The sequence below is a fragment of the Balaenoptera ricei genome, chromosome 4 (genome assembly GCF_028023285.1).
Source record: "Balaenoptera ricei isolate mBalRic1 chromosome 4, mBalRic1.hap2, whole genome shotgun sequence".
Classification (NCBI taxonomy): Eukaryota; Metazoa; Chordata; class Mammalia; order Artiodactyla; family Balaenopteridae; genus Balaenoptera; species Balaenoptera ricei.
The window spans coordinates 22,943,058-22,957,761 of record NC_082642.1 but is presented as its reverse complement, the minus strand read 5'-3'; the positions used below and the strand labels follow the sequence as shown (position 1 = coordinate 22,957,761).

Genomic DNA, 14,704 nt, shown 5'->3' with positions numbered 1-14,704 from the left:
ATTATTCTATGATATCATCCATGGTTTCCAAATGTCAGCCAAAACTCTATTATTCTATGATATCATCAATGGTTTCCAAATGCTAGTCAAAGCTTAAGTTAAAAATTTATTTAGTCAAAATAATCTTCTAGGTTCTGAGGACAGTGAGGTATACAAGCCAGAGAAAAAAAGCCAAAATCACTTACTATGTATGAAACCACTAAATACTCTGTATTTTAATCAATGCTGAAATTAAATAAATACAGAGCTCTTACTTCAAATTTTCCTGGTTTATGGGAACTAACAAACTGAAATAAATATAATAAAGTAACAATTTGTCCATCAAAATCTCATAAACCTAGCTATAGTCAAATTATACCTAGAAAATTAGCTGAGACCTAATATTTAACTACATCATAAGAAGGGAATTTACAAATGTTAGACTATAGGAAAGGGGCATCCTATCTTCATAATTAAAAATGAAAAAGCACATAAATCTTCAATCCCCATAGCTGTTTAAACAATATTCTTGTAGATTAAGTGAGATGTTTCATGTGATCTCTGCCCATTCATATTTTCCTCCTACATTTCTCCTGCAACCATAAGTGTCTGGATAGAAATGGGCTGAGAGTACACATGTACACACAGAGAGTATAAAAAGAATTAAAGTGAGCTTTTAAGAGAAAGAAGACGTCAACAATGGAAGACAAAGTAAATATGCCCCTCCCCTCCACCCCCTTCCTACAGGCTGCTTCCTCACCCCATGCCTAAAACTGGCTTCTTCAAAGGAAAGGCAAGTGGTCCATCCTTTGGTCCCTAAGAAGTGGCTAGGGGGTCAGCGTCAAGGAAGGGAACCTCCTGATCCTCTCAAGGAAAAGCCAGCATCTGCAATCACTGAGCACCTTTCCTCACTTTGCCACTTTAAGAAGAATACATGATGTGTGATCAAAATCAACAGCTCACTTAAAACAATCCACTGGAATGGCTATTAGTTGCCACTGCTTTAACAGATCAGGCTACAGGATACAACTATTCCAGTACCAAGCATCTCCCCTCCCGTATCTTCCATTTCAGTACATAACTTTGACCGTAATTCAGTGATCCCTGAAAATGGAAACCCAAAGCTCTCCATCACAAATGCTGTGCTCAGGTTTGCCTCTCTAGTACCTGTGATGATATGACCTTTGAGAGAAGTTGTGTGGAATCAAAGGGAGAGTGTGGTCACTCTTTTTTCTCTTCACGAGTATTGTCACTTTTGATTTCAAATGGATGACTCAAAAAATACCATCACCTTCCCCATCTGAAAATACTACAGCAGATGGATAAGAAATTATAGAGGGCTGACACTAAAACACAGGATCAGGGAACAAGATTTCACATCCAATTAATATAGCTGTCATCTTAAAAAAAAAATCCATAAAAGAATTCTCCCAAAGATGTGATTTGTACCACAACTGCAAAGATGTGAAAGGTGCTCCCCAATTCCTATGTAAGAATAGTAAGTAACAAAAACATAACCCATAATCTCTAGCACTATAACATAAAATATGAAGCATGCCCTGCCATAGCGTGAGAATGTTCTAGTATCTGGTAAAATGATACTCTGGAAAATAATTTATCATTGGTTCCTGCACTATTTAAAGAAGAAAATGATCTCACCAAGCTCATGCATGCATTGCAAGTACAGCTCTAGAGTAGAGACGGAGTAATTTACTCACAGTTTGACATAACTACCATTCAATTTCTTTCATAGCCAACTCCTAATAGGAGCACACACTCTCAGTCAGCCGTGGAGGCCATTAGTAACTTAGAGTTGGCTATTATGGCCAGGGGCTCAAAGCACAATGGAGAACTCACAAACATCGTTCCTCCCTGCCAGCAACTCCAAGTGCTAACTTGGAGTCCAGTTCCAAAGCTACCTGAGCTGATCTCAGCTCGGTGCTTTGTGACCACCTAGAGGGGTGGGATGGGGAGGGTGGGAGGGAGGGAGATGCAAGAGGGAAGAGAAATGGGAACATATTGTATATGTATAACTGATTCACTTTGTTATAAAGCAGAAGCTAACACACCATTGTAAGGCAATTATACTTCAATAAAGATGTTTAAAAAAAAAAAAAAAAAAAAAAGCTACCTGAATTCTTTTCTAAGGCAAGTCACTTAGCTCTCTGCTAGAAGTTAGTGCCATGAGGCCAGGAATCTATATCTGTTTTATTCACCAAAACATGTCAAGCCCCTAAAATAAGGTCTAGTGTGCATTCAATAAGTTAATTGCTCAGCGAGTGATAAATGTTGCTACCCAAGGCAATCAACCAGGTGATGTCTAAGTGACCTCTCTTTCTAACATTCTATGATTTGAGTTTTTATCCGAAAACATACAAATCCCCCACCAACAACTAAAATAAATTATTTTGAGGATTATGTAGCATTTTCATATACATTACGGCAATATGATAACAGACATCCTGCTATACATCTCATGTATGAGGAAACCAACACTCAGAAACATTAATTACTTGCCTACGCACATATAACAGAAGGAGGAGATGGACTTAAAACTCAAATATGCAGATTCCAAATCCAATATTTTCCCACACCATGTTATCTACTATAAACCCACATTTGTGCACATGTGCATGCATGCGTAGGTATACAACCTTAGAGCTTTTTCTTGAAATTAGACTAAATTCTCTCCTTTAACAAGTAATCTAAGGAGTTAAACAACTTTAGAAAAGATGCAAACAATCAAAAAGATAATCCTTGGCCATTTCCACTTCTGGACAAGATAGAATAACAGGACCAGATTAACCCTCTCGTCTGAAATAATCAAAAAACAGACAAAATATATGAGAGTTCAGAAAGACAAAGACAGCTAGAGTACGTAGGACAAAGTACCAGAGAACAGAGAGCTACACAGAGAGAGAATTTCCAAGATCTGCAGAGGGTTGCCCCTCGAGCCTTCAGCTGAGTACTGATCATGCATAAGGAAACTACACAAGGACAGAGAAAAAATAAAAGGTTAACAGTGCATAGCACTTCATACATTTTGGAATATCACCTATTCCCACCAGCCAGACTGGAAAACCTCATGAGTCACAGGTCAATGGAGAAAGTACATGGAAGGGTCTTGACTCAGTAGTGGGGAATAATTGGACCTACACTGAGCACTGCTCCTGTCTTATCTAACAAGTCTTAAAAGCAAGACCTGAAAAGATCAAACTGCTTCCAAGTAACTTAACTGAGTCCCAGAACAAAATATAAGAATAATTACAGGAATACAAAAATATCCAGCACCCAACAGGGTAAAATTCATAATGTCTGCCATCTAGTCAAAAACTACCAGGCATGTAAAAAAGCAAAATAAGTAGATAGACAAATAGATGACAGATCAACTGAAACCAACCCAGAACTGGCAGATGTTAGAATCAGCAGACATTAAAACAACTATTGTAACTGTACCCCACAAAAAGTTAAGTAGAAACATGGAAGATATAAAAAGACCCAAATCAAATTCCTAGAGATGAAAACTGCAATGTAGGAGATGAAAAAATACACTGGCTAGGATTAACAGCAGGTTAGCATTTCAGAAGAAAAGATTAGAAATTCTGTTTTCCAGCTTTTAATTATTTTGCCAGAATCTCTCTTGAATATTTTACATCCTTCAACTGTAGTGTGGACCAGCAGTCTGCTGAGAGACAGCTATGTGCCAAGCCATGAGGTAGCCTTAATGCAGTAGGGAAACTATAGAACATGATGGGTACAGTGACACAGATGTGTTTGTACACGGTATAGAGCTATGGAAGCCAAGACGGGGGGCACCTTATCCAGAGGGGGGGGTTCAGGGGACAGAGACTTGGGAAAATTAGGCAACTTCAAAGGAAATAAGCTATTAAAACTAAGTTATTTAAACTTACATTCATAAGTTCAGTCCAATCCCCTTTTGGATAATAACTTAGCGGGCAATGGGAAATGATCAAGAGAATGATGACCCCAGTAAGGCACAAGATAGTGAATCCAAAAAAACAACAAAAAAAAAGAAAATATGATTCATTCATTTATTCATTCACTGAACTTCCACTGCATATCTTACTATATGCCAGGTACTGATTTAGGTGCTGGGCATACAGAGTGGAACAATATAAAAGGTCTCTACTCAAACAGAATTAGCCTTCCTACAGAGGGAGATGGAAACAACAAAAGTATCAGGTACTTAAAAGAAAACAGGGTGGGGGCTTCCCTGGTGGCACAGTGGTTAAGAATCCGCCTGCCAATGCAGGGGACATGGGTTCAAGGCCTGGTCCAGGAAGATTTCACATGCCGCGGAGCAACTAAGCCCGTGCGCCACAACTACTGAGCCTGCACTCTAGAGCCCGCAAGCCACAACTACTGAGCCTGTGTGCCACAACTACTGAAGCCCGTGCGCCTAGAGCCCGTGCTCTGCAACAAGAGAAGCCACCTCAATAAGAAGCCTGCGCACCGCAACGAAGAGTAGCCCCTGCTCGCCGCAACTAGAGAAAGGCCGCACGCAACAACGAAGACCCAATGTAGCCACAAATTAATTAATTAATTAATTAAAAAAAAAAGAAAACAGGGTGACAGAACAGACTGGCACTGAGGGTCAACCCTAGGAAGGCAAGGCTCTCTGAGGAAGTAACATTAAGCTGAGATCTAGAAGGCTCCAGCTATGTAAAGATCTAGGAAAAGTACATAAGGAAGAGCAACCATCGAATGCAGACCCTAGGGTGAGAAAAGCTTGGCACCAAAGGAACTGAACGGTGGTATGGTGGGGAGCAGGGACAAGGGAAGAAACAGGTGGCAGGCAAGAGTCTTTACATAAACATTCATTTAGAAATCCGGAAGATCTAAGCCTAGATATTTGGTATTTATGAATTACTGTTAATTTCTTAGGTGTGATAATAGTTATTACAAAATTTTAAAGAATTCCTATCTTTTAGAGATACACACCAAAAAATTTTTTACAAAATTTTATGTCTGAGTTTGCTTCAAAATAATCCAAGCAGAAGATGAGGGGGAGTAGGACAAGGGAGCAGATTGGGGAATGGAGAGGTACAGACCAAACAAAACTGGCCATGAGCTGATAATTGTTGAAGCAGGATGATGGATACATAGAGGTTCATTATACTATTCTGTCTATTTTTGAATGTTTGAAATTTTACATAATAAATACATTTTTAAAAACAAACTTATTTAAAATATAAGGAAAGGTATTAATAAATATAAATGCCCCCCTACACAGGGGACTTATTAGGGCTGCAAAATTATTCTATATGATACTATAGTGGATGCATTTGTCAAAACCCATATAACTGCAACAGAATAAACCTTAATGTATGCAAATTTTTTTTAAATTCAGGGGGCAGGGGGAGTTGGATGAAGGTAATCAAAAAGTACAAACTTCCAGTTATAAGATAAATAAGTACTAAGGATAGAATGTACATGATAAAGATAATTAACACTGCTATATGTTATATATGAACCCTGTTAGGAGAGGAAATCTAAGAGTTCTCATCACAAGGAATGAAATTTTTTTTCTCTTTCTTTAGTATTTTATCTATATGAGATGATGATGTTCACTAAACCTACTGTGGTTAATTATTTCATAATGTATGTAAGTCAAATCATTATGCTGGACACCTTAAACTTACACAGTGCTTTATGTCAATTAAATCTCAATAAAACTGGAAGGAAAGAAAATCACGTAGGAGGTCAAAGAATCCTAGGATGAAATACAGAATGTTAATAGATGCCCCCTTCCAGAACCAGCTTTTGAGGGATTCAGATGTACCCATAAGCTTTCATCAGGGGGTCCTGTAAGGTCCTCAAAGTCTAAGAACCTCCATCACAGTGTGCAAAACTTAGTATGTGTGGGATCCACACCCTTGTCTAGGAAAAGGCCCTAAGGCTTTCACAAAATAAGGTTGAGAACCACTGATATTTCTCTTGCCAGCAACTTCCTAGCTGAAAAGTGAGTTGCCATTGTTCTTAAACCTAACGGTAATATCTCACTGCCATCATTTGCCTTCCCTGCAAGGACATTACTACACAGCCATTACCACAAGTAAATAATTTACCACCAGTGAATTTTACAACTCTGAAAGAAAGTTGTGACAGGTACCCAAAAAAAAGGAAAGGTGGCAAATTATGTCTGTCTCCTTCACAGTATCGCCTTGTTGGGACTTCCCTGGTGGCGCAGTGGTTAAGAAATCCGCCTGCCAATGCAGGGGACACGGGTTTGAGCCCTGGGCCGGGAAGATCCCACATGCCGCGGAGCAACTAAGCCCATGCGCCACAACTACTGAGCCTGCTCTCTAGAGCACGCGAGCCACAACTACTGAACCCGTGTGCCACAACTACTGAAGCCCGCGCACCTAGAGCCCGTGCTCTGCAACAAGAGAAGCCACCGCAATGAGAAGCCTGCGCACCATAATGAAGAGTAGCCCCCGCTCGCCACAACTAAAGAAAGCCCGTGCACAGCAGCAAAGACCCAACGTGGCCAAAAATAAATAAATTTATTAAAAAAAAAAATCACCTTGTTACAATACTATATTTCATTTAATCTAAAATGCACCATTATTTTTTGTGCCACTAAGAAAGAAAAAAAGCTGTCAATTAACTGATGATTCACCATTGATTGTAAAATGGTTCCAATTTCAGAGATGTTCAAATGTGAAAAAGCCGTACATCTTACAATTCATGCAACATGCCATTCAAAAACCTCACTGGCTGGGCCCCATCTCAGATCTCCTAAACAAATTGCTCAGAGTAGGTATAGGAATCTGTACTTTGTTTAAGCCCCTCAGATAATCTGGTTAGATAAAGACTAAACTGTTAACTTTCAGAGGCAGCAGAGTAGAGAAGGCATGCACTTTAGAGTCATATAGCCCTAGACATCTCTGTGACCTCCAGCAAATTCTGTAATTTCCCAGAGCCTCAGCTTTATCTATAGAAAAATGCCAATGCCATCTACTTCCAGTGGTTGATAAAATAAAAGAAAATATGTGAAATACTTGACACAGAGCAAGACATGTTTATATAAGAACATGTTCATTATTTATGAACAAGACACAACATATCTGTCTTATGAACAAGAATGGGACCTATTAAATTACTTTTCAGCAATATTCTACCATTCAGCACTGTCACTTGCTGGGCACAGTTAAGAAGAATCAATTAATAAGTGTTTATTACTTAATTCAGCAATACACACATTTGTTTTGGCACACCACATTTTTAGAGGTCCTACATAAATGAAAGCTGTTTAATAACATCTTGATTAGAAAACACTGTACTTGATGTACATCAACAATAACACAAAAAAGCATACTTTTAAGCATAATATAATTTCAGAGTAGCTAATGGCTCTACTTCATGTCAAGTTTTTGTTTTGTTTTGTTTTAGTACGTATAGCTGGCAAGTTTTTTTCAGAACGCTGGCATAACTGTGTTAAAACCCCAAAAGTAATGCTGTGGAACTTCTCAATTTGTGATGCTCAAAAAAATACCCACATGTTTCATTTGTTTCTAAGATGATCCTTAAAATCCAAACAGTGTTTCAGGCAGCACCTTCAGAACTGACTAGTCAACTCAGGATATGACTCACAGGGGACAGGTTAGCCATAACTGGACAGAGTTCTCCCACATGTGTAGCATGAAGACGGAAAAAAAACCCTCAAAACCCACAATTGCACAATGTCTCAGTCTTGCTCTCCCAGTGAAGAACACATGGATTCAGATTAATGCTGCATCAATGCCACCAACCCTACCCAAACGCCCAGGATTAAGAGTGTGCTGCAAGGTGCTAACCCACCTCCACCAGCACCCACCTCCTCAAAGTCTGGGCAGTGGCACGATATGCCAGACACCAGCAGAGAGGACACCCTCACTGCCCTCCCCCAAACACTTGGCCTGAGGTTGCAGAGGAAGAGAGGTGCTGGGAGGAGAGGAACACGTGGCTCATCTCATCTTTCTTTTTCCTCAACCATTTCCCAAAAAGAGTCCTTCAGTTCAGCTGCCCAAATCTGAAACTCAGATTCCTCTGTGACTCCTCCCTCTTCTTTAGCCCTCAGGTGTCCTCCACTAAGTCTTCTCCAAACTCCCAGAAAATTCCTCACAAATCCATCCCACCCCCCCTCAACTGCCCTAGTTGATTCCTCTTACCAGCACAAGGCTGACTCTGTCCCATTTCCCAGATCCAGCTTTTCAGTCTTCAAGCCACCCTTTTCACTGGGGCCGAAGCTGTCTTTTCTATAACCCAGTCCTCTCTGTGTACTCTCCTTTCCTAAGCTCAACAGTTCCTCGTTACCTATAAAATAAACTTCAAATTCCTAACCCAATTTCAACCTACCTCCCAGCTTTATATTCTGCCACTCCCTGGTTTTGCCAAATTTTCTCACCTTAGCCTACTCCTTGAATTCACACACATCTGCTTCCATACAGCTATGGCTTTGTTCGCGCTATTTTCTCTGCCTGACATGAAATACTCCTCTTTTCTGTCTTTCAAGTTCATCCTTCAAGATGAGGCTCAAATGTCTCCTTTCCTGGAACACATTCCTGAAAGCCCCTAAGCCTCTCCACTCCCCCTCCTTCTACAGTCAAACGTAATCATTCCCACAACAACTTATATCAATCAGCAGTATAACTCTTATCTCAGTGTTATAGTTGTAGATACAACTCTTAGCCTCCCCTACGAAATTTTGAGTTCTTCAAGAAAAGGAATTCAGTAATTTTGAATTGCCATTTTCTACCACAATATATGGTACTTGGTTGGGCTTCAAAAATTTTTACTGGACTGATTTGGGGAGCAATGATCTCAACTAGTATTGAACTGATTTTAAAAAAGATGTGAACAATGCTTAACTCTTTCAGAGGATATTTATTTTAACGGAGAGGCAAGCTATCCAAAGTGAATTTCTAACTGGTGTGAGGCGGAGTCTATTCTCAGAAGTTCCCCTGACTCCTACAGATTCCCTATCACCACCATCACCGCTGCCATGACCAGTTTATATCATACCCCCCACCCATCAGCATTTTATTCCCACACCCCTAGTACTGCCCCAGACACAGACTGATTTCACCAGCTCTGGACTTCCAGGGAACTCAGCTATTAGAATTATCAAGTAGATAGAGAACAGGAGAGAATGCAGATAATAATCAAGACCACAAACGAGCACATGTGGCAGCAGGCTTGCCGATTCTACTCCTTAAGCATTTCGGTTAATCACAGCTCCTCCAGAGCTGACAAAGAGGCAATATGGATTCCAGACTGAGTCAAGACCTGGCCCTCTACTCACTGCCCAAAGGGCCCCAGATCAGTCCTCATCAGTAGAATGGAGAAATGGATGCCTACATTGCAGCCTAAGCAGGGCCTGGGGACACAGGGACGCCACATAAAGCTTCTGAGGCTTTTGGAGTCTCTATACCGATGGACTTCCATCAAGACTGCATGCCCTACTACCAAGGAATGAACTAGTTACACACTTCCTGCAAATCTGTTTCCTCATCTATATCATGGAAGTAACAATACACACCAAAACAGGGATTACCTTTGTACCTGACACAGGCAAAAGACTGCCACACGTCAGCAGCACTCTAAATTCAAGTGTCAACCATTTCTGTGACCACCACCACTACTCTTCCTAATATTGTTAGCACCAAAAAACTACACATCACCAGCTCTTCAATAGTCAAAGCCCAACCATTTACACATTGTGGAATGACCACTTGCCTTTACCCCCATCCTGCTAGGACTCCTCTAAAATGACAGTAATGAAATCACAAAGACATTAAACCACAAACACAGAAAGGGAAAGAAGACAACGCAACATATATTTCAACAAACTTTTGCAAGATGGGAAGCAGTTGAAGGAGTGGTCACCGCCTCTCAGGACCTCTGGAGGGACTCAGCCCTGGATGCAACAAGGGCCACCAAAGGCTGGCCTGAGGCTCTGGCCTGTCAAAGGGGGAGCCTCTGATGAGGGGCATTCAAAGCAGTTGGGCCCCCAGGTCCAGCAAGAGACCCAAAGTTTTTCTGAAGAAACTGAACCACAGAGGCAGGAGGCTGGTGTACCACCAAGCACACCAGAGGCAGCAGACTGCAGGTGTCTTCTCTGCAGACACTGACCAGTCCCAAAGAAGACGTGAAGGTGCTGATGTGTGTGTGTGCGGGGGGACTCCCAATGAAAAGTTCACCCACATTCCAAGGGAGGCCAGAAGACCACCCACCTACCCACCCACAAGCTTGCCCTCCCCTAATCAACTTTTCAGCATCTCACTCTTAATTATAGACAGCCAAGGATCAACAGATACTATCTAAATGAACAGAAAAAGAACTCTGAAATGAACAGGCACATTGGAGGAAGCAGAAGAAATATTTTAAAAATGTTAAACATACAGAAAAAATTAAAAACAACAAACACATGCCTCAAAGATAAGTGAAGATAATACATCCATAAAATTAGAATAAAATGAAATGGAAATGGAAACAGAGAACAAAAAGAGTTCTAAAATTTAAAATCACCATCATTAAAATTTTAAAAATAAAAGAGCTTGGAAGACAAAATTGAGAAAATTTCCCCCTCTTCCCACCTCCAAACATAGAGATATAAATAAGAGGCAACATACGTTGAGTATCTGAAGATCAATTCCAGAAAAGTCAATAACCAAACCAATAGATATCTCAGAAACAAACAAAAAAAAGTGATGGGTAGGAAATTATCAGAAGTAAGAGACATTTTTGAAAACTGAAGGATATGAGTCTCTAGATTGAAAGGGCTCACTAAGCCTAGAAGGACCACAAACAGAAGGAAGGACCCACACAGAAGCTGATAAAATTACAGAATTTTTTTAAAGACAAAGACCCTAAGCTCAAAAAACAGAAAACAAACAAACAACAACAACCAAAAAAGAAAAAAAACACACAAGGAAAAAAAGGGATCAGAATGACTTTGGATTTTTCATCAGAAACCCTTAAAGCCAGAAAACTGTGTAAAAATGCCACCAAAAATCGTGGAAATATACATATATTTTTCTGTCTAATATTCTAAATTCAGCCAAATCACCTATAAAGCATGAGGATAGGATAGACACCTTCAGACATGTAAGGCCTCAAATTATTTACCTCCCATGCAACCCTTCTCAGTAAGCTACTGAGGATATACTTCAGCAAAATGAAGCAAACAAAGAAAAAGGAAGACAGAAGATCCAGGGAACAGAGGCTCCAAGACAGGAGAGAAGAGTACAGAATCTGCAGGAAAAATAATCCTACTGTCCAGATTGGAAGAAGAGGATGGAAGGCTCCAAAGCAGGGAGTCTCTAAGAGGAAACCAAGTGAAAGTGATAGATGATTTGATGTGTTACCTGGAAAAAAAATATCAAAAGGCATTTAACATATTTCTTGGAGTGTATGAGAGAATGTAGCCATAGATACAGCAAAGACTCAAAAAGTTTATAAGTCACTTATTTGCTCCAGGAAAAACAATAACATACAGGAAAAGAAAACATAACCATGGGTCACTATTTAACTCACAAGTGAGTTTATATATGTGTGTGTGTGTACGTATATGTACATGTATACATATAATAATGTATAATAAAAATTTACAATATAAATATATACACAATAATCTAAATACAGACTGCTGGTTTTACCAAAAATGATGTAACTATATTGGGGGGGTTTGGGCAAGAGAAGAGGGCAACTGCTCAGTTATGATACTAGGAAGTGAAATGCTTATTCTACATTGATTTCAAAATATGAAAAGTAAAAAAAACAGGAAAAAAAAAAAAAAAGAGCTAGCTTGGGATAGTAGCTTCCACTGGAAAGCAGGGCCTGGAAGATAAAAAGGCCAAAGGCAGAAGACTGCTGTTTTTTCATTTGAGGTCTTTTAGCACTATTTGATTTCTTTTTTTAACTATGTGCATATACGAATTGGATTAAAACAACTTATTCTCATGTCAAGAACAATCAGTTCAATTTATAAAGATGTCACTACCAACTTCATTTATAAGTCTCACACTTGGAATTGCAAATTCATTGTCTTAGAAATATTATAAAGTGATGGTTAGTTTCCCAAGTCAGCTTTCAGAAGGCATTTAACCCATAATGATATGAAAACATGGTACAAAGTATTTCAAGTAGTCTTAAACACCATAAGCATAAGAGTTCCTGTGGGAAACTGCATTCTGAGAAATCAGTATGCCTGATATACATCTCAGTCCCACCTAATTGTTCTTCCCCAGCCAAGGGCAGCCAAAAAATAAAGTCAGAATAGATGAGGAAGATGGAAGGAAGGAGAGGACCTGGATCTGGCAGGATGGAGAGTCAAGAGACCCACTGTAACAGGTCAACTCTGTCTGCATTAGAGAAAATACTACTGAAGGTTCCCCTCGTCCCAGATGTGGACCAAGGTTGATCAGTAAGGAAATCCTCCCTCCCCTCTTCCCAACAGCTCATTCCTGGGCACAAACTGGATGCTCATCAATCAGGTAACAAATACATCATTTCAAGTATTAATTAGCAATGATTTCTTTTCCACCATGCCATAATCAAACTTCTAAATAAATACTTTTATTTCATTCAATGAAACTTGCAACTTGAAACTTGTTGTGGCCTATGTCAACACTATGTTTGATTATTTTTTAAAAAAGATTATTAAATGTGTGACCTTGAGCAAGTTAAAGTCTCACTTTGCTCATCTCTAAAAGAGGAATAATGATATTCACCTCACTGGGTCACAAGAAAATTAGAGGAAATAATGTGTATAAAACATGCAGGGGGAAGTATATGGCAGGCACTCAATCAATGTCAGCCTCTGGTTGTGCCATGTCCCCTACCTCAATTAGTTTCTTACATGTAAACAAAGTCACAAATTATATACACGCTTTTAACCAAAAAACCTTTACAAAACCATGCATAATACATTAATATTTTTAAAATTAATGTTATGAGTCAATTTATAAGCATTCATTATTTTTCCTAAACCTTAGTCTTGTTTCAAGTACTAATCCAATTTGTTATTTTAATTTAGCTAAATTAAATTCAGCTAATTCCGCTAGACTAAAAAGAGGATTATAGAATGGCAGGACATGATAAAAACACAGCATTCTTTGGTTAAAGGGGACAAACCCGTATATATAACAATGTCTAAACAGCCTGCTTAAAAGCAGTTCCATTTTAACACTGAGTGGACTTCAGTAGACCTCAAGAAAGTCTTATAACAAAAAAAATTGAATAAAATGACAGCTAATGGATGCTTAAAAGAATAATTTTTCCCCTCAAACACTTAGACGCACCAAAAATCTGAGATGAAATAAAGATGAAAAAAAAATGTGGTTTTCTGGCCCATAATACACAAAAGAAAGTGAATGTCTAGCTATCTGCAACTACCAAAGACTTCCCATTTGGGGCCATTTCTATCAGACCTTCCTCTAAGGGGTCATTTCCAGAATCCACAAAGTCACATTTTTCAAATTAATTCCCCAATGACAAAGCTAATTAGGTAGCACAGAACCACCAACTGACCCAAAACCAAGTTCTCCTTTTCTTACAAGGTATTCTAAGTAGAAGAGTGGCCCAGAAATTCAGGATCAGTCCAAACTCCAACACATCCAAGACAAGAACCAAAAAGGTACTGAAGAAGCTAAAAGGTCGGCTACCTGGAGATTCATTCACTATTGTAAAATACGCTTATCGGTCCCAAGATTTGGAGACTGCCACGAACATGTAGTGCCCTTATAACCAATCTCTGTCTCTCATTTAAAAACAAAACAAAACAAAACAAAAAACTACGATAACCAGAAAGTATGAGCACCGTAGTGTGGCCTCTACTGCAGCATCAAAACCACAGCAGATTTAACCTAAATAAAACGTGGATTTCGAGTATCCAAAATCCAGGGCCCTAGAGTGACACGTTGAGGAAAGGTCAAAGAAACTTGGAGTGGCAGGGAAGAGTCTGCCTCTAGGGAATAAGGCGAAAGGCTAAAGAGGCTGTAAACAGGCTGGAATGGGGTAGATCGCCGGGGGCCGAGGGGTCCCCGGGTCTTTCCGCGGCGTGCGGGGGAGGCCGGAAGGCTGGCCCAGGGCGGGGGCCGGGCAGGGACCACACCTCCCGGCCAGCAAGGCAGGCAAAGGCCGGGGCCCGGAGGCGACCCGGGGCGCTGGGGCCGGCCCGCCCGCGGTCCAGGTCGCGCGGACTGGGCCGCCGGCGGCCGGAAGCACCGGGGCCCGACCCTACCTGCCCGCCCCGGCGCAGGCGGTCCCACTCACCGATGAGCCGGCGCACCTCGTCCTCGCTCAGGTAGAGGCTCACGCTGGGCCCCGTGGACGCGGGAGGCAGCGCCGGCGGCCTCGGGGCAGGGGCGGCGGCGGCGCCTGGTGCGAGCAGCAGCGGCAGCAGCGCGAGCAGGAGCAGCAGCGGCGGCGGCGGGGCCCTCAGGCCGCGGGTCCACGGGAGGCGGCCCCGGCCCGGCGGCCCCGGCCGCGCCGTCCTGCGCATGGCCACCGCCGCCGCCGCCGAAAAGAAGCGTGGGCCGCCCGCTGCGCCGCCGCCGCCCACCCCCGGCCCCGAGCCCCTCACAGCCCCGAGCCGGGGGCGGCCGCCCAGCTCATCGCGCCGCCGGCCCGTGGCAGCCTACCGCCGCTTCAGACCGCCGGAGCGCGCCGCCGCCGCCGCCGCCTCCTCGGCCGCATCTTCCGCTGCGGGAGGCGGGCC

General features: G+C 41.5%; 1 protein-coding gene across 2 annotated transcripts in view; it reads right to left on the bottom strand.

The window, feature by feature from the left end:
* RYK (receptor like tyrosine kinase) overlaps positions 1-14,503 on the bottom strand; it is a 100,469-nt gene extending 85,966 nt beyond the window's left edge. For both annotated transcript variants that reach the window (XM_059920301.1, XM_059920302.1), the window contains exon 1: positions 14,260-14,503. In XM_059920301.1, the coding sequence (XP_059776284.1) occupies positions 14,260-14,488 (229 nt within the window). In that variant the 5' untranslated portion in view covers positions 14,489-14,503. The remainder of the gene's footprint in view (positions 1-14,259) is intronic.
* Positions 14,504-14,704: the final 201 nt, after the last annotated feature.